Source organism: Stylophora pistillata, chromosome 11 (assembly GCF_964205215.1).
Source record: "Stylophora pistillata chromosome 11, jaStyPist1.2, whole genome shotgun sequence".
Classification (NCBI taxonomy): domain Eukaryota; kingdom Metazoa; phylum Cnidaria; class Anthozoa; order Scleractinia; family Pocilloporidae; genus Stylophora; species Stylophora pistillata.
In genome coordinates, this window is record NC_142529.1 from 6,494,387 (window position 1) to 6,517,178 (window position 22,792).

Genomic DNA, 22,792 nt, shown 5'->3' on the forward strand with positions numbered 1-22,792 from the left:
AAGAAGTGCAAGTTATGCAATAGATTGCAATGGCGGAGGTGCACGTGAAGTGATCGGTGATCTTAATGGATCGTTTGGGTCCCGATACTTTCTCAGTGTTTTGAATGAAAGGAAAGGTTTTGCATCGTGCACGAGCGCATTTAAAAGTGCCTGGTTGGTCATTAGTCTGAAAAGAACTTCTGACCAAAAAATTGCCTACGTTTTTGTCGCGTTTGAATGAAATTAGCTGAGGCTGCGAAAAGATAGTGCTTGTCTCTGGATAGTTTTGAAGTAATCTAAATTTTTTAAGAATGATGGATTTAACTGAGTGGTTGTGAAGATGAAATGTGAGAGTGAATTGAATGCGGTCGGAATCTTCCTTTTGTGACGTTTGTAGTGCTGAATGTCGATCAATAAGTTGGACGCGGTGGTAACCCGCTTGAACGACAGAATCAGGGTAACCAAGTTTATCCCACCGACGCAGCCCCAAACAGTTTCTTTCGAAACTATCAGCCTTTATCCAAAAACTGGCACATTGACTCTGATTTGAGGCGGAAATCAGAGTCATAACTACACAAACGACGAAGTCTTAGAAACTGAGAAAAAGGAATGGAATTCTTAACGTGAGATGGATGCGAAGATGTATACAACAAGTAATTATGCGAGTCTGTAGGTTTGTAATACACGCTAGTGCATAAACCGTTGCCTTCAATTGAAACTTTGATGTCTAAAAAGGATAAAGAATTGTCAGAAATTTTCCAGGTATATTTCAGAGCCGCTCTGAAATATACCTGGGAAATTTCATCGTAATGGTGGCTAGTTTTACGTTTGTCAACTTGATTGCCTTTTGTCCCTTATGAAAACATGAACAGCTCTGTTACCACTTAGGGTGTGATTGCAAAATGTCAATATGAAGCCTTTATACAATTTAGTCATAAACTATTCTTTAAATTTCTACTTTAAAAAAAAGAAAAGAAAAAAAAATAAAACTGGTTGATTAATCAGTTGATATTACTTGTTTCGTCTTTCTTTCCACCAATATCATTTTCACTAAACAATTTTTTACAGCCGAAGGATTGTGCTTGGTAGTTTATTGTTGTTTTTTTTAAAAAGGGTAGAGTGTGTAATCGAGGCCATTGAACACACACAAAAAAACGTTTTGCGGAATTGTCTCTTATTTCTTGATGTGTTGTTTAACCTGTAGTTCTTCTATTATAGTCTCTCACAAACTGCCTGTACCTCTCCCCAAGTTATTCACCAGATATGATAAGCAGGGTCACATACTGGTTTGTGCTAGCATTAATCATTACAAACATGGAAATATCTGATATGAACTAGTGGTAACTGATGTAGCAAAATAAAGAAAATTCTGATACAATAGTATCAAATTTGTACCACAAACTATAGGTCTTTCCAGGAAATTCAGATAGAAATGGCATCATTAAAAACAGTCTTCAAGAATTTGCAAGTGCAAAGTTTATCCGCTTTTGGCCAACAGCATACCACAATTTTAAGGTTCTGAGAGTAGAAGTCTATGGAGCTCTTCTAGCTAAAGGTATTTATGTAAAACTGACTATATTATAAATGGTCCAGATCAGTTAAAGGATTATTTATTTAAGCGATCAGAAGTAGACAAAACATTTCTGTGTGATTGACCACTTTCAAAAATGGCTGCCGGATTAATATTCTTTTGTTTAAATTTAAATTAGCCTTTCTGGCCTCGCTTGAGATAATGTATTCTTTTGAACTTTGTACTGGAGAACAAAGCCAGAAAGGCTAATTTAAATTTAAACAAAAGAATATTAATTCGGCGGCCATTTATGAAAGTGGTCTATACTACCTTATTAGATTTAGGGAGAACTATGTCATCAGTAATGGCACAGTCTTCGTCCAAGTATGCTTCTGCGAAGACGCAAACGACCTCTGAAAAGAGTTAAGAGAACTCAGCTCCTTCCTCGTTCTTTTTCTGCATTTTATCGACCTCGGCGTCGTCTCGGTCCATAAAAACGCAAAAAAAGAACTCAGCTAAAATCGAGCAATCTTGATCTCACGATTGGACAATAATGCATACGTAATGATAGAGCCTTGGTAGGGTGAGAAGTTTTTTAAATAATTCAAGCGTTCACCGTAAGAGAATTTGACAATCAAAAACTCTTATCTCTTTAAACCTTATCTCATCTGCTCTGCTGAGATCCTTCAGGTTCTCCGTTCGCTAAATTGAAAAAAGTTTTATTTACATTATTGTTATTTATGCTTTATATAATCCAGTGTATGATATGATTGTTGAATTGTAAGTGAACTGACGATTCTGGAACCCAGTAGATTGCTATTGCAATACAATCGTTTGCCCAACTATCCATAGAGCACATCTTCACGCCTAGGATATAAATAATGTACATCTAATGCATATACACAGTCCCCCCCTTGTGATGATCCTCCACACTGCTCTTGGGAACATCCAATGCTTTCTAAGTTCACAAGGATGATTAATTCACTTTCACATCAATAAATTGATGAACTAAAATACACAACTGTTATTGTTTAACATTTCAGTTCCATCACAACCTCCTACTGCCTTCAATTTGACTGCAAGCTCTTCTACCAGCATTACAGCTTCCTGGCAGCTACCACCAATCTTTGCCAGGCATGGAAGAAACATTACAGGGTTTAAACTGTTTTACAGACAGAAGGACTTAGCAGGGTGTTTTTCCTTCTTGCATATTACGAGTGGATCGACATTAAGCAGACTTGTGACTGGGCTCGAAAAGTACACAAAATATGAATTTCAAGTGTTGGCCTACACATCTGATGGTGGTGGACCAAAAAGTTCTGTTGAAGTGGAAAGAACACTGGAAGATGGTGTGTGGCAATCTAGGGATAATGAAAAAAATGTGCGAGCCATATTCTATAAATTTTTACACCTTCATTAAGTGTTACTTGCTACTGAGATGGCAAACACGTGATGAGAAAGGAAATTTGGGAAACGAAACGAAACAATACAAAATATTATGAAATGAAAATCTGTATTTCGCGAGACAGAAATCTGTTAATAATTGGTGAAGCACAAATCTGTAATTTGCGAAATAGAAATCTGTTAATGATTTTTTAAACAGATATATATCTTTAATCGGGGAAATAGAAATGTGTTAATGATTTTCGAAATAGGAATCTGTAATTTGTGAAATAGAGATTTGTAATTCGCGAAATGGAAATCTGTAATTTGCGAAACAAAAATCTCTGCAAGGAACTCCCTAGGCCAGAAGAATGAGTCGGTCGGTGCACCACAAGTTTGGATTGCATGAGCAGCTGATCAAATCATGTAAAAAACAACCAGCGGAAGGGAGAAATGAAAAATCTCCGCGGTGTTCTTTGCGAAATCTCCACTCTGTTGGTTAATAAATCAATGCGTCATCTACATGAAAGAAGAGTTGCGCCATCAAGCCAAAATGAGAAAATGTTATTTGAAATAATAGCTGGTGCTGTAGCAGTAGTGCATAAAAGGAGTAAGTAATGTACGTCGTAGATGAATTATTCGAATTGGAGACAGGACATTTTCCTTACTGTAAACACACTTCCAAAATGGTTCAGTATGTTTGAAGATAAAATATCACGATGGCTGGGAAAATGGAACTTATCCAAACTTTTTCATTTTCTTGAGTTTCAAGCATGTTAACGATTTGCTTTATAGATTTCTATTTCGCAAATTACAGATTTTCGTTTCGTTTCGTTCCGTTTCGCAAATTACAGCAAGCCACGAGAATTAAACAACAAGATAGTTTTGGAAATCAAGTGATTACTTTTCCAAGACACAACAGCAATGATGTTCATGTGGCAAGTTTAGGAGTGACATAAATTTTTCAGAAATCCCAATAGTTAATTAAACTTATTAATACACTATTATCCAATTGCAGCTCCTTCGCGACCTCCATTTAACCTCTGTGTCACAGCAACTTCTTCTACCACTGTTACGGCATCATGGCAACTACCGCCAGCAGACTCCAGAAATGGAATTATTAAAGGATTTAAAGTGTTTTACAAAAGAAAAGACTCTTCAGGGTCAGGAACCACCCTTCCTATCAACGGTGGATCAACTTTAAACAAAAATGTCACTGGTCTTAATAAGTACACAGAATATGAATTTAAAGTGTTGGCCTTTACTTCTGTTGGAGATGGACCAAACAGCTCTGTGGTTGTTAAGAGAACAGGCGAAGATGGTGAGGACAGCTCTTTGTTCTATTTTCTTAAAGTGTCATGGCTTTTAATAAAAGGCCAAATACATATATATTCTCCCAAGTGAAATGAAAAATGCAAATGTGTGCATGTATGCATGCACATGATATCCGAAATATCACCAGATTCGCAATATGATCCTAAAGACCATTTTAGCAAACGCCCTCACTGAATTAGCTAATTGAAAAAAAAATTTTGAATATGTAACAGACTTTAACTCAGAAAATTATGTTCAAAAAGGCAATTTTTTAAATTATTTGTAAAACGGTTATAAATACCATTTGAGAGAGGAAAAACCTATGTACAAGTTCATCATTAATAATGATAAGGAGATGGCGATGGCCACAATGATTTTATTTATCGCTATGATTATTGTAATATCTATAATGCGACTTCTCCATCGCAGTTCCTTCACAGCCTCCTGGTGGCTTCACTTTGACTGCAAACACTTCCACTAGTATAACAGCATCCTGGCAGTTACCACCAGAAGACTCCAGAAATGGAAACATTACAGGATATAAATTGTTCTACAAACAAAGAGGCATTTCAAGGCCAGCAAGCATGCAGTCCATTAACAATCAGGCAACTCGCACTCAAGAAGTGACTGGACTTGATAAGTTCACGGAATATGAATTTCAAATATTGGCCTTCACTTCTGTTGGGGATGGACCAAAAAGTTTAGCTATTTTTGAGAAAACAAAAGAGGCTGGTGAGAAATAGGGCTCTATCTATTTTTGTGAAACAAAGAAATTTTTGAATGCTAGATATATCTCTATAGAATGTTATCCGGGCCTAAAGAAGAGGCCAAACAGACCTTATGAAACTTTGTCTATGTGTTTGTCGGCTCTATCTCAGATGTGATAGATCTTACCTCCATCTAGATTCCAACATATCATTTCATGGCAGGTATATATGGTTTCCTGAGTTTTATATAAATACACCTGTCCCTGCACATGCAGGGTAATATTATAACAATTTATGTCCATTTAAATGTCCTGTTTCATGATGCTTCTAGAGGGATAACGTTTAAGTGGGGTGGTGGCACTATTAAAAGTTACAAGTAAGGGAATTACATTGAATCTAGCCATTAACTTGAAATCTGTCCATGTTATATATGGCAATCAGATTTCTTACATTTTAAATGTCTTTTAAAACAGTCAGCGCTACCTATGGAGCATACGTTGTTAAAACGTGCAGTGTTGTATTTTTATGTCTCACTCAATAGGTAAGAATCAGTACTTTGTAGGGGGGACTCTTTAATTAAATTACCTTGTATCCCGCAGTTGTTTTTATTGACCTATAGGAAGAGTCAAATAAAAGACAAAGTTTTAAAGAAGTTTGGTAATAAAGATTAAGTATGCCAAAATTATGATAGCAAGCTACGCTCTTGTCTGTAGGAGATCTGTTAAATTACCTTTACTAGTATCATTAAAGTTAAATGTGCCTTGATTAAGCCTCCATATCGGGTTATTACATTTACAACTCAGACATCTCTACGACTGAATGTGCGACTCTCTCAAGAGGCATTAATTGATATCTTCCCGAATGAAAACTTCCAAGTGAAAGCTGTAAGTCAGCTCCACCAGGTATAGTGTCGAGGAAAGTGACACTCAGTATGATTCATGTATTAAAATGCTAATTAAAACATGACTGCTCTATTGCAGCTCCTTCAAGACCTCCGTCTCAATTCAATGTCACCGTGAACTCTTCCACCAGCATAACAGCCTCATGGCATTTACCACCAGAGGACTCCAGACATGGAATCATCAGAGGATATAAACTGTTCTATAAAAGGAAAGAGCCAGGTTTAGCAACCTCTTTGACTATTGACAATGGAAACACATCGAAAGCAGTCACCAACCTTGATAAATACACTGAATATGAATTTCAAGTGTTGGCCTTTACTTCTGTTGGGGATGGACCAAAAAGTCCTACTGTTTTCACGACAACAATGGAAGATGGTGAGAATCGCAAGAGCTCTAACAAACATTTAGATAAAGTTTTCTATAATACTTGCTGACACAAAATTCAAGTTAATGATTGGTTTAGGGTGTTGGCTTTCAAGTTTGGACTTCAAACTTAAGAACGAGTCTGTAAGAATCAAACATCTTGGGAAATGAAAATTTTCAACCCCCTTCAAATTCTGCATGTAGTTAGGCACTCAGGGGGGGGGGGGGGAATGCACAAAAATACTTCTATCATACGTAGTGACATCATTCGTCTTTACTTTGATGTATTCAATTTTCCCTGGAAGTGAATGTGAACACACTAATAGATTACTTATCTTGGTACAGTTTCGGTCACTTTTGCTGTAGTGTAAAACAGGGAAAACGTTCGTCTAAATTTCCCCAAAAGTACACCGATTCTGGAACTGAAACTACGCACTTAGTTGGTTATAATATTCTAGTTTTTAAATATGTAAAAGTCTCTGCGGGTTGGCCTCTACTTTTCATAGTGGCAATTCGCGAACGAAGCTCAAAAATCAAATATTGCATAAATTGGCAATATTTACATCTAATGTTCTCAACAACAAACGTTTAAGACAAATGAAAAGTGCAAAACATTGTAAGAATATTATCTTCTGAGCAATATCCCGAAGAGAAATCTCGCCTCTAGCTTTAATATTTGAAAAAAATTGATCAACCTTCATGTAGGACTACCCGACGTAACTACAAACATGAACCTTAAATCATCCAGATTCCGAGTATTGTACTCTCTTTCATGGGAATTTGAGCAATCCGAAATCCTCTGACGATACACCGTAATACTTGTCTGTCAATTGAACCATGTTAGAGTTGGCTTATGTACACGAAACTATCATAACACTGGTCATTTGTCATAAACATGTACGTTATCACGATGGCGTGACGCTGGATTTCTCCATGCAGTTTCCATCAGGTCGCTCCAAAGAAGACGAGAAATGAACATTTTTCGATATTTCAGCAGATTTCCGCGCATTCTGAAGTAAGAACTACCCCCCCCCCCAAAAAAAAAAAAAAAAACAGGAAAACTTTGATTGAACGTTCGTAAACACTTGAGAGTGAGAGTATAAATCACGACTTGTCAGCGGTAGTAATACATGTAAAACCCACCACTCGCGCGAAAACTATTAGAAAGTGGAGATTTTTAATAACTCAGTATCCCCTCATTACAGCAAATGGAACAGGGATTTTATCACAATCATTTTCCACAAATTTAGCTTTTTTCAGGGGATCTTTTCAATGCTTCAACAGTATTTTGGCTTTGAGCCTTGAGATTTATTTTTCTTGTTAATAAAAAGCTATAATAAGTGCCTACAAAATTACAAAGGTTTTTTTTCGGTGTCGCATGGACCGAGGAGTACAGATTTGTCACTGATGAACCAACGGCCACAATCTTCTCAGTTATTAGCTTGATAATCTCCACAGACTAACGTTATTGGACCGAACGATCTCATTCTTCCTGGTGAGCTGGCCACCTCAGCGGGAAATTAAAGACACCTTTGACTTCCTGTCGTGTAAATCATCGGAAGATTGTGTTATATTCATCTTTCTGTAAGCTTATAGAAGATATCCAAGAAAAAAATTGTCGAAAATAATCGTGATGAAATCACTGTTCTTTCTCCTGAAGAACGTTAATTAACCTGAGGCAATCCATATTACATATCAACCATGGGGAGTTTCATTCCAGTTACGAGTTGCGCTTTGCGTGTGGATGAATTGGGACTTCTAGCATACATTCACTCTGGGAGTAAATGTGAGCACACCAATAGATTACTTATCTTGGTACAGTTACGGTCATTTTTGCTGTAGTGTAAAACAGGAAAAACGTTTTTCTAAATTTCCCCAAAAGTACACCGATTCTGGAACTGAAACTACGCACTTAGTTGGTTCTCATATTCTACTTTTCAAATATGTAAAAATCTCTGCGGGCCAGCCTCTACTTTTCATAGTGGCAATTCGCGAACGAAGCTCAAAAATCAAATATTGCATAAATTGGCAATGTTTACATCTAATGTTCTCAACAACAAACGTTTCAGACGAATGAAAAGTGCAAGACATTGAAAGAATGTTATCTTCTGAGCAATATCCCGAAGAGAAATCTCGCCTCTAGCTTTAATATTTAAAAAAAAAGTTTATCAACCTTCATGCAGGATTACCTGACGTAACTACGAACCTGTACCTTAAATCGTGTGCATATCATCCAGATTCCGAGTACTGTAACTTCTTTTATGAGAATTTGAGCGATCCAAAATCCTCTGACGATACACCGTTATACTTGTCTGTCATTTGAAACATGTTAAAGTTGGCTGATCTACAAGAAACTATCGTAACACCGGTCATTTGTTATGAACATGTACGTTATCACGATAGCGTGATGTACGCTGAATTTCTCCATGCAGTTTCCATCAGGTCGCTCCAAAGAAGACGAGAATCGGACATTTTTCGATATTTCAGCAGATTTCCGCGCATTCTGAAGTAAAAACAACCGAAAAAAAAAAACAGAGGAAAACCTTGATTGAACGTTCATAAACACTGAGAGTGAGAGTATAAATCGCAACTTGTCAGCGGTAGTACTACGTGTAAAACCCAGTTGCCACAATAGCAATCTGTACTACATATTGCATCTCCTTACAAAGAGCAGGCTCGGGCAGTTGTGATTTCCGAGTGACAGGAACTGATATATTTCGAATCATCTGAAAACTGTTAGAAAAACTGTCAGAAAATTTGCATAAGATATGATAACGAGAGACTTATCACCATCACAGTGCAATCGAGTCAGTCAATGTTTCCTTCCATGTCTTGATCAAGGAAAATAAAATAAAGTTGAAATAAAAGATTCAATGAAATCATAATGTCATAATTCCAATTTTCAAACCAGTCTGTAATGTTGTATTTAGCTTGAGATAGAGAAATAAACATTTTACACTTTTTTTTGCGACGTTTTTGTATGAAAATGAGGCGCCAGGCCTCGAACAAGCAGCCGTTGTTACCATGGCAACAAGAGTGCTGAAACCTTTAAAAAGGGCATTTTTGTGCATCCCCCTGAGTGCTTAACTGCATGCAAAATTTGAAGGGGGGTTGAAAATTTTCATTTTTCAAGATGTTTGATTTTTACAGACACGTTCTTAAATAGGGACCTTGCCTCTTAAATTAGCTTTTAACCTGGTAATAAAATCTTCTTTTTCGTCATGTGTTGTGAACAATCAGCCCTTAGTAGTTTTCTCTCATGACTTGAGTTGTTTAGTTGCTCAGATTAACTTGTCTTTAATTTAATTTTTAGATTGTCCCTATGAATAACCGACCGAAATAAGGGAGCAGTACATATTTACAGCATACTTTAACATGCTTGGGATTTATTGTTGGTATTTGGTACAAATACATGTAATGATTTTCTGTATCGCTCTTTCATCAACAATCACATTATCTTTGTTCTTCCAGCTCCCAGTAAACCTACGTCTTTGTCTTTTGTTGATGTGCCACCCGGCAATCTGCATGGTCCCAGAATAACCTTGTCCTGGAGCAAGCCTGCAGAAACAAATGGAGTCATCAGAAGTTACACTTTGTTTTACAGTCACGATGGAGGTGCACCAAAAGAGAATTTCGGATTAGATAAAGATGCATTGAATCACACAGTTGATGTGTTGGGTGGAGTGACTTATCAGTTTCATGTCAGAGCTGTGACTATTAAACCGGGACCAAACGGGACGAAAAATGTAACCACCAAGGAGTACGGTAAACTTTGCTTTCACATCTTTAAAATGGTCGACTTGTTTAAAGTTATATGTTAGAAGAACAAGCAAAAGAATGAAAACAATCTTATTGGTACTGTACTAAGGTAAATTATTATATAGTAATGTGAAAATTAGGGACAGCTGCGGGTCACCAATGACAAATAAAGGGCTAAAGCTGACTCCTACTTACTACGTAAAACATGCATAAGATAAGGGGGGGGGGGGAGAGCAGCGGTTGGCTGAATTGTTTTTGCTTATATGTATATCTCGATTAAGACTTATGCCTGCTGTTCAAATACATAATCTAAATATCCTTCTCCTACACCACTTAACGTAGATTTAATAACACAAAAATCATAAATCAATTAAAAAACTATTGAATATAAGTAAGCTAGGGTTCAACTCTGACTTTACTTTATCGAGAATTGCCAGTATTTCTCTCCTAATTGTGGTAAAATATTTCCAGTTTATGAATAGAATACCGAAAGGTGAGGTTTTTACCCTATCTCTTAGCACCCAGTGTTGGCCCAGAACCTGCTTCACCCTCTCAAGTGAACAAGACGACTTTTAACTTTTCATGGGAACCTTTACCAAGAGAAAAGAGTTATGGAAAAGTTACTTTGTATGAAGTCAAGGCCATCTTCTTAGAGAAGAAAAATTCGCGCAAAAGATCTGTCATCAACAGCCTCTCTGCCAATACCTCAGTGACATTTGTTGTCCTATCTGATTTCGAACTTTGTTCTAAATATAATGTTTCTATTCGAGCTTACACTGCAGCAGGGTCTGGACCCTATGGCGAACCTTTGGAACTGAAAACGTCAAGTAAGTTTGACGATATTATTACGAAAATCATTCTGGTTTTGTGACTTAATAGGTGAAAACAGATTTGTTTTAAAAAGTAATTACGATGGTGATGAAGTCAGTTGAGTTAAATGGTACAGAAAAACTAGAGCTAAAATCACATTTAAATGTTGTGCCGCGTAGCACAAGGAACACAAATGATGGAACAGAGAATCAACTCTGAAGCGTAAATTAAAGTGCAAAATGAAAAACCCACTGAGCGTTAGCCCTTGTAAAGGGTATCAGAGAACCACACGAGGTAAAGAAATTATCTTGTGACCTCGGTGGGAATCGAACCCACGACCTCCGGATTAGATCTACCGTTGCTCTGCCGACTAAGCTATGAGGTCCGACAGAGGAGGTCGGGGTCGATTAAGGTGGTGAATCGCGGCGAAGAGAAAGTAAGGGTACATATAAATGTTGTGCCGCGTAGCACTGGGAACACAAATGATGGAACAGAGAACTAACTCCGGAACGTAAATTAAAGTGCTAAATGAAACTTATAGAAAAAACCAACTGAGCGTTAAGCCCCTAAGAAAGGGTATCTGGGAACCACACGAGGTAAAGAAAAAATTCTTTTGACCTCGGTGGGAGTCGAACCAACGACCTCCGGATTAGATCTACCGTTGCTCTGCCGACTAAGCTACGAGGTCAGACAGTGAAATTCTGGCAAATCATGATTCAGGTCACTTTTTTGTTCTTTATAGTGTGTCTGCTTCCAGGTAATAAAAAAACTTCTACAATGTACCTTAGAATTTTCTTAAACTATTTTGTTTTTCTAACATGACACTAAAGGACCTCAACCACCAGGAGACTTTAGAGCAACCCACTCTGGAACAACCCAGGTTACACTGAAGTGGAAAAAATATGACGAAAAGGGAAAAATTGAGTATACTGTAAGTCAGATTAAAATTACCGCATTTGTTCTCTTTGGAAGAAATTTCGTTCAAGTCTAATAGTGAGTAGTACGCATACCATATGGATATAATTAGACACGTTTCCAAACTGATTGTTGGTGTAAGATGTTATATGTATAGGTACATTTTTATTGCGAATACTTATGGATGTGTAATAGGATTTTGGCTTGAAATTCATTTCACAAAATTCTAACAAGCAAATTAAAGTACTGAACCTGTAGTACTTTATCGTGTAGGTGAAGTACACTGGAACAAGGGATTACGATAAAACGTTCAAAGATGATGAGAAGATTATAGAATCAATACAGACATTAACGCAGACGGTGAATGGGTTAAATCCAGGCACCAAATACGTATTTGAAGTTTATGGGACTTCTGTCTGTGGCAAAAGTATTTCCAAAACGTTATCGGTGGAAACAGATGTGATAGGTGAGTATGAGAATGAAAATAAAAATTGTTACTCAGCACTTTAGGTCAAAGCCAAAAATATCAAACTTACATCAGCAATCGATCAGGTACATTTTGAAAGCTTTTCTTTCCTAAATAGGTTGTCATCTTTCGGTATCAGTGTTCGCTTAATATTTGCTTAATCGGTGTTTGCTTTTCCTTTCACGCTTTTTTTTTTATTTTAATTGATTCCTATCCCAGTATCTATTTATCTGTAAAAATTAATTGCTGCCAGTTCTTAAAAGCCATCCGATCAAAAGCAACCGATGAACACGAGGAAATAGTTTTTATAAACCTACATCAATCAGTCATTAGCAATAGCTGCCATCGAGTTATAGATGAAACGAATTTCCTAAAATTTATTACCTTGCGACCACGACTTAATAATGCCATGCAATTCTGTCGAACCTAAGCGAATTGATAATGTCTTACCGTCATTTTCACCAATTTACCTCCTTGAGAGATGAATTTCATTAATTCACTTTATTCGATTCTGCACAGTGTCATGAGTCACCTTCTGAACTAGTAATAATACAGCTGTACATGCAGGCTCTTGTTGAACACGAACCCTTTTTTGAACAAAAAATGTTGTTGTGACACAAATTATTATTATTCTCACCAGCTCCTGAACCTCCAGATCCACATAATGTGACCGATGTTGAGATTTCCGAGACAGCTGTTGATATTTTTCTATGGCCTGTTGAGCAAAAATATGGTCCAATAAGGTAATTATCACTAAGAATGTGATTTGCAAAGGGAAAAAATGTTGAGTAGATCCTACCTTAAGATGAGGTAAGATTGCCGGCCGCTGCTCGAGAAGTGAGGTCACGCACCTCCCACGAAGACTCGATTGGCGATTGCAGTGGAAATCAAACCAGAGGCGTAAGATACATGTATTTCAAATAATCTGTAGGAAAATAAATCCTCATCGAAAATAAACTTTATCATGCAATTGCAAGCTTACGAGATTTTAAGGCGGTACATATCAAATTATTGAAGAAATGATAACCTGCATCGTTCACGTAGACAGGCTGACAGTATATCCCAGACCACTAACTCTTCATCAGTCTCTCCTTCTGGTAGATTGAATTCCATGTTAATGTTCCGCTCGGAAGCAACTCTTGGTAAACCCTTATTTACCCCTAATGAATTTATGGTTTGTCGTAAAAATGGGATAAACCCCAGCAGGAGGATTTAGGACCGTAGTATGCAACCAATCACTGATGGCAAGATCATGATGTACTTAAGGGCTTTATAAATTGTCTTCATGAGTCAAGCGAATTGTTTTCAATCTTTTAGTGCTTATCAGGTTATCGTTCTGAAAGTTGTCGATGGTGTTGAAAAGCTTCCGGAGAATTATGATTCCCAGCTGAAGGCTGCCAGTGATGCCAAGAAAGACGGCGTGAACTTTTACATTGCTGCTGAGATAAAAAATGTCCCAGCAGTTGTAAAACCTTGGAAATTTACTGTTGGCGATGGTGAAAAAACTGAAATATATGTGAATGAAGAACTTGAAAAAGGACAGAATTACATTGTGTACGAGAGAGCTCTAACTGACACCACGAAGGTATGTAAACCAATTATTTTACTAAGTTTTCCCCACATTTTAAAACTAGAATCATCTGACCATCCGTGTGATACAGAACGATTTGTCTTTTCTTTGTGTAAAATTAACCAGCCCCTATTTTGACTGGTTCGACCATAAATGGAGCTTACCCCAAACCTAGTAGAGCTTTAACGTCCCTACACTACTAATTCGATTAAGTTTACTGACCTTTTGGCGGTCGACACAGCATTTTCTATATTTCAGAGGACGTTTTTGGTACAGCACCAGGAGAAAGTGTACTTTTAGTACAAAGCAACTTTTCAGTTGCTTTTTTTTTCTCGATTCAGTCACCTTATTGATTTTAAAACACTGGCATTTTTTTAAATGTGGGTTTGTTTTTTGTATATTTTACAGGAAGTATTAAAAGGAGAAGTAGAGAAAGTTGCCAAAATCACCATCACCCCCACCAATACGGGTTTGTTTATATCACACTTAACTAACCATAAACCTTTGCAATTGTGTAAAATAATTTAAGGTGCTTTTCAGGAACAGTTCCTCACTTGCAAGAGTGATGAATCTAAGAGGCTCATATGTAACCTAGTATTACCTTTACCTTTGTACAAATGTTATTCTGCAAGCATTTTCTCTTTTTAGTTTTCAAAACCCGTTGTCTACTTATTCGTTTAGATGGTTTGATAAAAAAGCTAGTCTCAATACAGATCTTCAACTTTGAGAGTCCAACGTTTATCCCAGAATTTGTCTCATTCGCACTTACAGAGCTAAATTTGCTTTCGATAGCTGTATAGTAAAATTTGAGGGAAAATATCAATAGATTGATGGCTGGGGTAGCCAAAACCCAAGGGGTACGATAAAATCTAAAAAGAACCAGGATTATTAAGAATTGAGAAGATAAGCGCAGATTGCAAATGAAGAAGTCCTAAATCGTTGGTGAAATAGCTTCTTTACTTAACTTCTTTTGAAGTTATATTTAGCGTGAATCAGTTATGCAGTTAGCAGTACAAGTCAGCACTCGAAGCAACAACCATTTTTGTTACCCTGGCGAGTAGAAAAGATGTTGTTGCCGCTTTTGCGAGTGTTTTGTCTTAAGATGTCAAGCGAACCTTCAGAAACCATTGTCCGCCACTGTTGACTAAGATTCTTTTTTGACAACCATTTTCTGATTTTCGGTCGCCAGATGTCAACCCTGGAATTTTGTAAGCTTGGAGCATTAAAGAAGTAGTAATTCCAGAAATTAGTACTTGATTTTTAAACTCTTTTTACGTTTCTCTCATGCAGGAGGTGGGACAACGGAAAAGTCCAGCGGTTTTAACGCTGTAGCTGTTGCTGTACCTGTGGTACTGTTGCTACTTCTTGTGCCAGCAGTTGTTGTAGCAGTATTCTTCTACCGGAGGTTTGTTTGATTTTTATTTTAAGACTAAATACTTCTGAATGAGCGTATAACAAATATTTTAACCAAAATTTAACATTTTATCCTTTTTCCAGGAGAAGGCAGTCAAGATCCAAAGGTGCTAGTGAAAGATCTGTGCGATTTGGTGACCTTAAAAACGATGATGAAAACCTAACCGCGAGTACATCAGATCTGGTTTATCAGAATGTAGGAGACATTCGACAGTCAATTAAAGGTACTTTATTATAGAAAAAGGTACAACGATTGCTTACTTTAGCCTTGTTGCCTTTCTAGCAGAAGTGTATTTAACGAATATTCACGATAATCACGGCAAACGTTTTTTGCTGTGTAGCAAATGAAGCGGGCCATGAAGAGCGTACCTGTTCACCGGAAAATAATAACACGGTTGATTGCCTATTAAGATGACCAAGATATTTTAAGGTTCCTTTTATGCGTTTTCTCTGCCCTACAGGGGTTGAACAACAGCCTGTCAGTGAAGAGGAGGAAGCTGTTTACAGTGAGGCTGACGATGGCAAACCCAAACCAATTCCTGTGGCGCACTTTACTGAATACTGGAAGAAAAATTCTGAAAATGGTGCCATTATGCTGCGAGAGGAGTATAAGGTAGGAAGTTAATTTTTTTTCTTCGTTAAAGTGCGATACTGCAGTTGTGAATAGTTATCGTTTTTTTTGTGTTTTTCCTTTCCTCAATGGGTGACTTGATAGTTGTAGTGGATTTTTTTTGCAAGTGTCGTAAAAAGTGACCATATAGAATCGTTTGATAAAAGCATATGTATTGCAATTCAGTGTATAACTTTCTCAGAGTTTGCCAGGAGGGTTGCAGTTCGCTTGGGAGATTGGTAAGAGTAACAGAAGCAAGAACCGATACGGAAACATTGTTTCATGTGAGTAAATCTCATGAACCTTTTTATATTTTTGTTCAACAGTAACTGTTTAAAATCTAGGAGTTTAGAAAATTCGAAGTCAGTTTGTAGTGCATTGACCGTAACTGGCGCTTCTCCTGAGTTTAGTTACTTTTGTGGGAATAATTCTAAATTCAATAGTTTTTTTAAATACGGAACTGTGTTATTATTTACAATAAATTTAAGGTTTGTGATATAGGGAGTGGTGAGATGGTTTAGTTTGAGTCAGAATTTTGCACCTCATCTAAGTTCAGAGCGCTTAAATTTTCAAGATTTACTCGTACTTCAGGCCATAAAAAAACCTTTATCTAGTTACTGAATGACTAATCGTTATTGTTAACAGATGATCATTCTCGTGTTGAGTTGGAGGAAATAGAGGGTGATAAAAATTCAAGCTACATAAATGCAAGCTACATTCCGGTCAGTAACAGAATATGCATGTGACGACGATACGACGATACGACGATGTCGACACGACGACACAATGCGACGCGACGACACAAAACGACACGACGGGACACGACCCGACAGGACAAAACAATGCAACGGCGTCGACACTACTTGTTTTTAGATAAATAGATAACTAAATATTAAATTAATATTGGACAGACATATAAATAAAACATATAGGGCATCTTAAAAAATTTAACTTAATTTGTTTTGTTGTTTTTCTCCAGTCTTCCATTACTCTTTCTCTTTCGGGGTCAATTTTCATCCGTTCTTTTTTGCTTTCGAGAGCAAACTTTTATTTCAGACTTACCAAATATTTTCATCAAAACTCCTAACGTACATAATAAACGACTTCAAAAGACTTTGAAACGACTATACATCGATATTTTGGTTGCTCGTCATTAATTTTAGTTATTATCTCCTATCCTCTCTCTTCAGACCTACGACGAGGTCACCGTATCCTATATTGCCACACAAGGTACAAATACTTGGAGGAGTCTTGTAGAAACAGTGTTGATTGTCGGACGTTAGCACTTGTTATCGTTTAGTGACTCTAGTGAACTCTACCGCAACATAGAGTCTGATAAGTAAAAAATATCTCGGAATATAATTATTGTCGGTTTTACCCGGGTGTCCTTAAGTATAATTTGACCGTGTACCCTCTGCACATGGGACAACCCTGGAGCTAACTAATGCGTCTTGAGTGAAGGTGCCATCGATGAGGGCAACAGGTGTAAAGCCTATAGGAATTTCTCACTCACTTTTGATGATGATTTCTGCATTATAAAGGAGCGAAGATTATCGCTCGTTATAATAGGGTTCAAGCATTTTATTGGGCTTTTCAAGTTTGATTCCGTCAGTGTTCCTTTGTTACTCCGTCGACAAAACTTCTCAAGAAAGAATAACACATTAATAAATAATGCGTTCAAGCCATTATTAATTGTCCCCCCAAAAAAGACTTGTCTCATTCTTGTGTTAATATTGTAAAATAGCTCGTCGATATTTTAATTACCACACGCTCCGCCATTCTCTTACAAGTTCTCACTGACTGTTATTGGGTTATTAGGTCCAACTTCTACAACTATCGCTGATTTCTGGCGAATGGTCTGGCAGGAAAGCTGTTCCACTATTGTGATGCTTACCAACCTGGTTGAGCGAGGAAAGGTAGGCTAAAAGAAATTTTCAGTTTAATGTTGAACGCAATCCAGGGTTACATTGATTTTGCATTTCCTTCGCTTTGTGAGTGGTCTGCGAAAGTTTAGTTTAGTTTAGTTTATTAGCTTCGCCGACAGGCAGGGACACCGCAACAGCTTGCGCCAATTACTGCGGGCCCAGTAAACCCACCCATCCCAGCCCAGGGGAGGACATCCATCACACAGTAATCTCGTGCATGGGAAATTAACGTCTTCTACCCCTAACCCTACAGGAGACGGGACCTATATTTATTCGTCCCTATCCGAGAAGACTAGAATATCTAACCTTTTTTTGATGTTATAGAAAGGCGGCATATTCTTCTCAATTATTTTAAGACCATAACCTTAACGATCACGTTTAAAACCAATACCAGAGGTGATACTATGCTATAACCTGTCTATTCGCTACATATAGTCTTACATGAATTTCTGCCGTTGTTTACTTATCTGTAGAACAAATGCGACCAATATTGGCCAGATGATACTTCCAAATATGGTACTATTAGAGTTACTCTTCAAAAGACTGAAACTTTTGCCGGTTACGTCATCAGGTCATTTACTGTGACAAAGGTGGGGAGTCTTACGAAAAATACGCTTTGTTTTATGTTTATCAGTTCATTAGGACTTTTTCCCTATCTGCAGAACTAAAAGTCTTAATCCTTTTCACTATTAACCTTTTGTAATACATACCTTAAGTGTACATGGTAACACGCCGCAAATTGTGATGCATCCGAACGTAGACAACTGGAACCCACGAGCAGATTGTACTTCTATTTGTACAAGTGACCGATCTCAGGGGAGGGCACAGGGAATTTGAAACCCCTTCCTGCCATTAGACTTCTCTGTTTTTCTGACTACTTATCTGAAACCAAGTTTTTTTTCAACTACAGAATAAGAATTAAATCCTGAAATATCTGTTAGGTTATTTAGGCTCTAGTGGGAAATAAAAAATAAAAATTGAGCTCCCCCTGCCTGCCTGCCGTTCACAAAAACTCTGATAAGAACGATGACTCGTCTAATCTCTGTTCGAACTAAAACTACGTTATGGATTTTTTTGCACTGAAAACTACTTGCAAATCATGACTACGTATTTTGACCCAAGAAAGTTCCGGGCGTGAATTTTCTCTTAGGACTCGGAAAAAAGGAACATACAGCAGTTTCACTACGTCACTTGGCCAGACAAAGGTGTCCCACACCATTCGACAGCTCTTCTTGGATTTCGACAGAAGATTCATGCCAGACACCAGGCTACCGGTGGACCACTTCTGGTACACTGCAGGTAAATAGAATGGCAATATTTGAAGACTTCAATTGAAAAGCTTCATATTTACAAACTTTAATTTTTGGGGGGTAATGGTTCTTCTGCAGATTTTCCAATTAAGACTCTTCTCTTGTACGGACAGCATTTAAAAATTTTCTTGATATAATTCCTTTGGTGTCAATGACCAAGGCCCTCCATGAACCATCCCTTTACCCTCGAAAGTCGTCCAATCGTGCTTAAAATGACTAATAGCTCTAGCAGCGCTTTTAGTTAGCTTTCGTGAAACCAGAACCAAAACAATGCTAAAGACCAATGCAAAAAGCTTAACGTCAGTAAGTAACAAATGAGGGCTCAAAGTAAAAGGAAGGAAACTGCGTAAATTCAAGTTACTTTGTCGTGCTTAATCGGTGCGATTTTTCCATACCCGGGCTATAAAAGGGTTTGTTGTTTTCGTTTTCTCTTCTCTTCGTTAATTATTAATTATTGTTGTTGTTGTTGTTGCCCTTTTGCAGTGCTGGTGTTGGTCGAACTGGCACATACATAGCTATTGACGCCATGTTGGAGGGTGCTGAAAAGATCAAAACTGTGTTTATACAGAATTACGTGCAAGTCATGCGTAGATCTCGCCCTCATATGGTGCAGAAAGATGTAAGTTAACAAATTCAACTATTTTCCATAAGAAAAACAGCTGCATAGGTCCTATTTACTCTAAGCTTAGTTTTTCACCGTTCGAAAGAAGTACCATACCCGTTAAGAAGATTATATGTCACGAAAGTGAAACTGATACGGTCTATGAAGAACTCAAGCTTGGTCATTGTGATGACCGTCATAGGCCAGTTATGATTTCGAAATGACGCCCAAATGATTTCAGAGTCCATCTCCTCGCAACCGCCTTCTTGAATGGTGTTATCCGCAATTTTTTAAAATCTTATTTTTCCTGATGACTTTTTTTGAATTGATGTGTAAATATAAAAATTACAAGTTTGATTACAAAATTTTATAAAAACTTTCTCGCTAACTTGTGTTTCCAACTTGCTACTTTTGAGAACGACAAACATCGTCATTATCAGTTCCTATAAAGAAAAAAAAGAATAAACCATCGTTAAGAAAACAGCTTTAAACATGTTTAAGCTTTGATGTAAATGGGATGTTGAGAATCTGACAATTCGACTGTTGTATGGAAAGGTTTGATGACCTTCTGTTTAAAGTTCAGAGTGGCTCTTAGACCAACGCCAGTAACGGTGGAGATTTTAAAAAGATTATGTTTTTGATACAGGATTTGCTTAGTGCTGGTGTTTTAGAAAGCTGGGAGTCTCCTGATTTTAGCTAGATCAATAGCTGTACGTCCTAACAATGCCGATATTGACTTTGTCTCCACAGGAACAGTATGTTTTCTTGCATCAAGCAGTAATGGAAGCCTTGGTAGGTGGAAATACAGAGATTGAGTCTCACGACTTACGAGTGGAATTGAACAAACTTGCCATGGTGCATAAATCATCCAAGAAAACTGGATATGAGCGCGAATTTAAGGTACCAGATATTGTTTTGTTATAAAATTAGTCTTTTTACCAATGAGACAGCTTTACACTTGATTCTGAGGAATTTTTTAAAGATGTTCCTATTTGACTCTGTTAACATCCGGCAGTCATATACACGTCCCATCTGCACTTTTTAAAGATGAACGATCTCGAAAAACAGGCAATTGTGTCTCGTGCACAAGTCGAATTTCATCAAAATATAAAGTGTTTTTGTTCATGGATAATACCTGTCATTTTCTTTTTAACATACACATTAATGAAAGATGAAGTACCCTTGAAGATTCTGTTTTAAACTCACTGCTGTTTCGTCTTGTCTGTTTTGTGCCGTACAAAACTGCCTTAAGCTTGAATGCGACAGCAATATATCAGTTCGGTAAGAAACAAAAGCAGCAGAGGAAAGAACAATAAACTAGGACAGATCAACAATGGCTTAGCCGGATAAGGTCATTAAAACAGTTTGTAAATGACGAACTTTAAGATGCACAAAAAATAACTCGTCTATTTGGATATTTTGATGTAGCGTTTGGAGCTTGTAACGGACATCCAGGCTTCTCAAGAGGAAGCAGAGGAAGCATTCATGCCTGCAAACGTAGCCAAAAATAGGTTCCCCAACATTGTTCCACGTAAGTGTTACCTTGTCTTAGTTTTCACTGTTTCTAAATGCGAAACAAGTTGAACCAAGTGGAGTCTCATTCGGTGTGCAATTAACGTAGTCCAGGAAATCGAAAGACCGTGAGGAAAGTCCAATTCGTCAGTCACGAGTATGACTTTTTTTTGTTTTTGTTCTTGTTTGTTTATTATTATTGTATAGAACGTTGGAAGCAAATTTACATAACCCGCATATAGCATTAGCTAGTCTTGGCGGGTATTACTAATACATAAGTAAATACTACACATTGCAAGCTAAAGAAATTTCATTATCACAATAAACTAAAGAGATTTTAGAATAAACTAAAGAGATTTCATTACTGCAATATTATTGGGGTTATAAGCCATGCACTAGTGTACTACATTATAAGCTAAAAGATACGTACAGTTGTCATACAAATTGAATACAATAAAATTAGTAGTGAGTTAAAACAAGACATAACAATCAAATACAGGCAGAGCAGACTGGAAAATAGAGAGGAGAGAATTGTGACATACGGATGTGAGCGAAGTACTACAGCTATAACATTCGATAATCGTTGGTATTGAATTTCAATATTAGTAAATGGGCGTCAACATAATAGTCCTCAATCCCAAGTATAGTCAAAAGCAGCTTATGAATTTTCCTTTTAAATGCTCTTTTCGTGAGCTTACGCAAGTCAGGGTTTAGACAGTTCCATAACCTCGTATCAAACGCAAGAGAAAGACTTAAATTTCACATGCAATCTAGATTTCTGAACATAAAAATTATCTGTGGAAGAGAAACGCATGTTTACTCATGGAATTGAACAACACAAGGTCCTGATGCCAAAATGAACGCTGTCACAAAATTTTGCGGGTGACGTAACCAACAGCAGAACATAGTCATCGTTAATACATAACTTTACCTATTTCTGCTTGAAAACAAACATAATAGTCTCAAGAACAATGCACGCAAATTTGCTTACTAATCAACTACGCATGCTGACCGCTTCAGCTGTCCTTATATACAATTAAGTTACAAGGATGACGTTTGCATCGTTCTATCAATAACCTGATCAAGCTGCTGATCACCAATCGCGCCTCATAATTTTTTGATAGTTTTGATTAAGACAGGTTATAGCCTACGAGTTATTATAAAGTCGTACTGCTATGACCATAACAATGAAATGTTATAGGTTCTAGTAATGGAGAGTCACTGTGTTGTGTTTTAATTTGGGACAAGTTGTGTAAACGTAACACTAACGGATACAAATGTTGTGGGTGCGGTAAGCTGTCTAGGACGTTTGAAAATAAATATTTTGCATTGACCAAACAGAGACCATATTTTTGAGCTTTGGGATAAGGACAATTTCACTCATTTAAAACTGTGTGGAATTCGACAACTGGTTTCGAAAGTTCCATACCAAATGTTTGGTTAAGCCACACACCTAGTAATGTTTCCAGACAATAAATCTGGACATTTCTTTAAACTTTTGCTACGAACGCTTATTGCCTGCAGAACTGTTTTTATTCCTTAACCTTAAACACTTCTATTCAATTATGTGCCAGTGGACAATGCTCGAGTGCTCTTACAAGCTTCTTCACGAGAGGAGAGTTACATCAATGCCTCGTTTGTGGATGTAAGTTCGAAAATGACTCTTTATAAATTTTTTTGATCAGAAAAGACTTAGTACTTTCAGCTTTCTGTTCCAATGTGCCCGTATGTTTTTTTAATTTG

The 22,792-nt window shown here is 37.3% G+C and overlaps 1 protein-coding gene across 4 annotated transcripts in view; it reads left to right on the top strand.

Moving 5' to 3' along the window:
- The window catches only part of LOC111319786 (receptor-type tyrosine-protein phosphatase F-like), a 52,153-nt gene that overhangs the window by 25,449 nt on the left and 3,912 nt on the right, over positions 1–22,792 (top strand). For 3 of the 4 annotated variants that reach the window (XM_088737361.1, XM_088737360.1, XM_088737363.1), the window contains 25 exons: positions 1,387–1,534; positions 2,533–2,838; positions 3,891–4,193; positions 4,616–4,918; positions 5,874–6,170; positions 9,630–9,923; positions 10,436–10,744; positions 11,558–11,658; positions 11,916–12,108; positions 12,749–12,851; positions 13,426–13,693; positions 14,087–14,147; positions 14,969–15,083; positions 15,176–15,315; positions 15,553–15,704; positions 15,904–15,985; positions 16,347–16,423; positions 16,892–16,931; positions 17,520–17,617; positions 18,100–18,216; positions 18,777–18,925; positions 19,420–19,555; positions 20,288–20,437; positions 20,966–21,068; positions 22,624–22,694. In XM_088737361.1, the coding sequence (XP_088593487.1) occupies positions 1,387–1,534; positions 2,533–2,838; positions 3,891–4,193; positions 4,616–4,918; positions 5,874–6,170; positions 9,630–9,923; positions 10,436–10,744; positions 11,558–11,658; positions 11,916–12,108; positions 12,749–12,851; positions 13,426–13,693; positions 14,087–14,147; positions 14,969–15,083; positions 15,176–15,315; positions 15,553–15,704; positions 15,904–15,985; positions 16,347–16,423; positions 16,892–16,931; positions 17,520–17,617; positions 18,100–18,216; positions 18,777–18,925; positions 19,420–19,555; positions 20,288–20,437; positions 20,966–21,068; positions 22,624–22,694 (4,116 nt within the window). The remainder of the gene's footprint in view (positions 1–1,386; positions 1,535–2,532; positions 2,839–3,890; positions 4,194–4,615; positions 4,919–5,873; positions 6,171–9,629; positions 9,924–10,435; positions 10,745–11,557; positions 11,659–11,915; positions 12,109–12,748; positions 12,852–13,425; positions 13,694–14,086; positions 14,148–14,968; positions 15,084–15,175; positions 15,316–15,552; positions 15,705–15,903; positions 15,986–16,346; positions 16,424–16,891; positions 16,932–17,519; positions 17,618–18,099; positions 18,217–18,776; positions 18,926–19,419; positions 19,556–20,287; positions 20,438–20,965; positions 21,069–22,623; positions 22,695–22,792) is intronic. The other variant, XM_088737362.1, reaches the window with a different exon arrangement.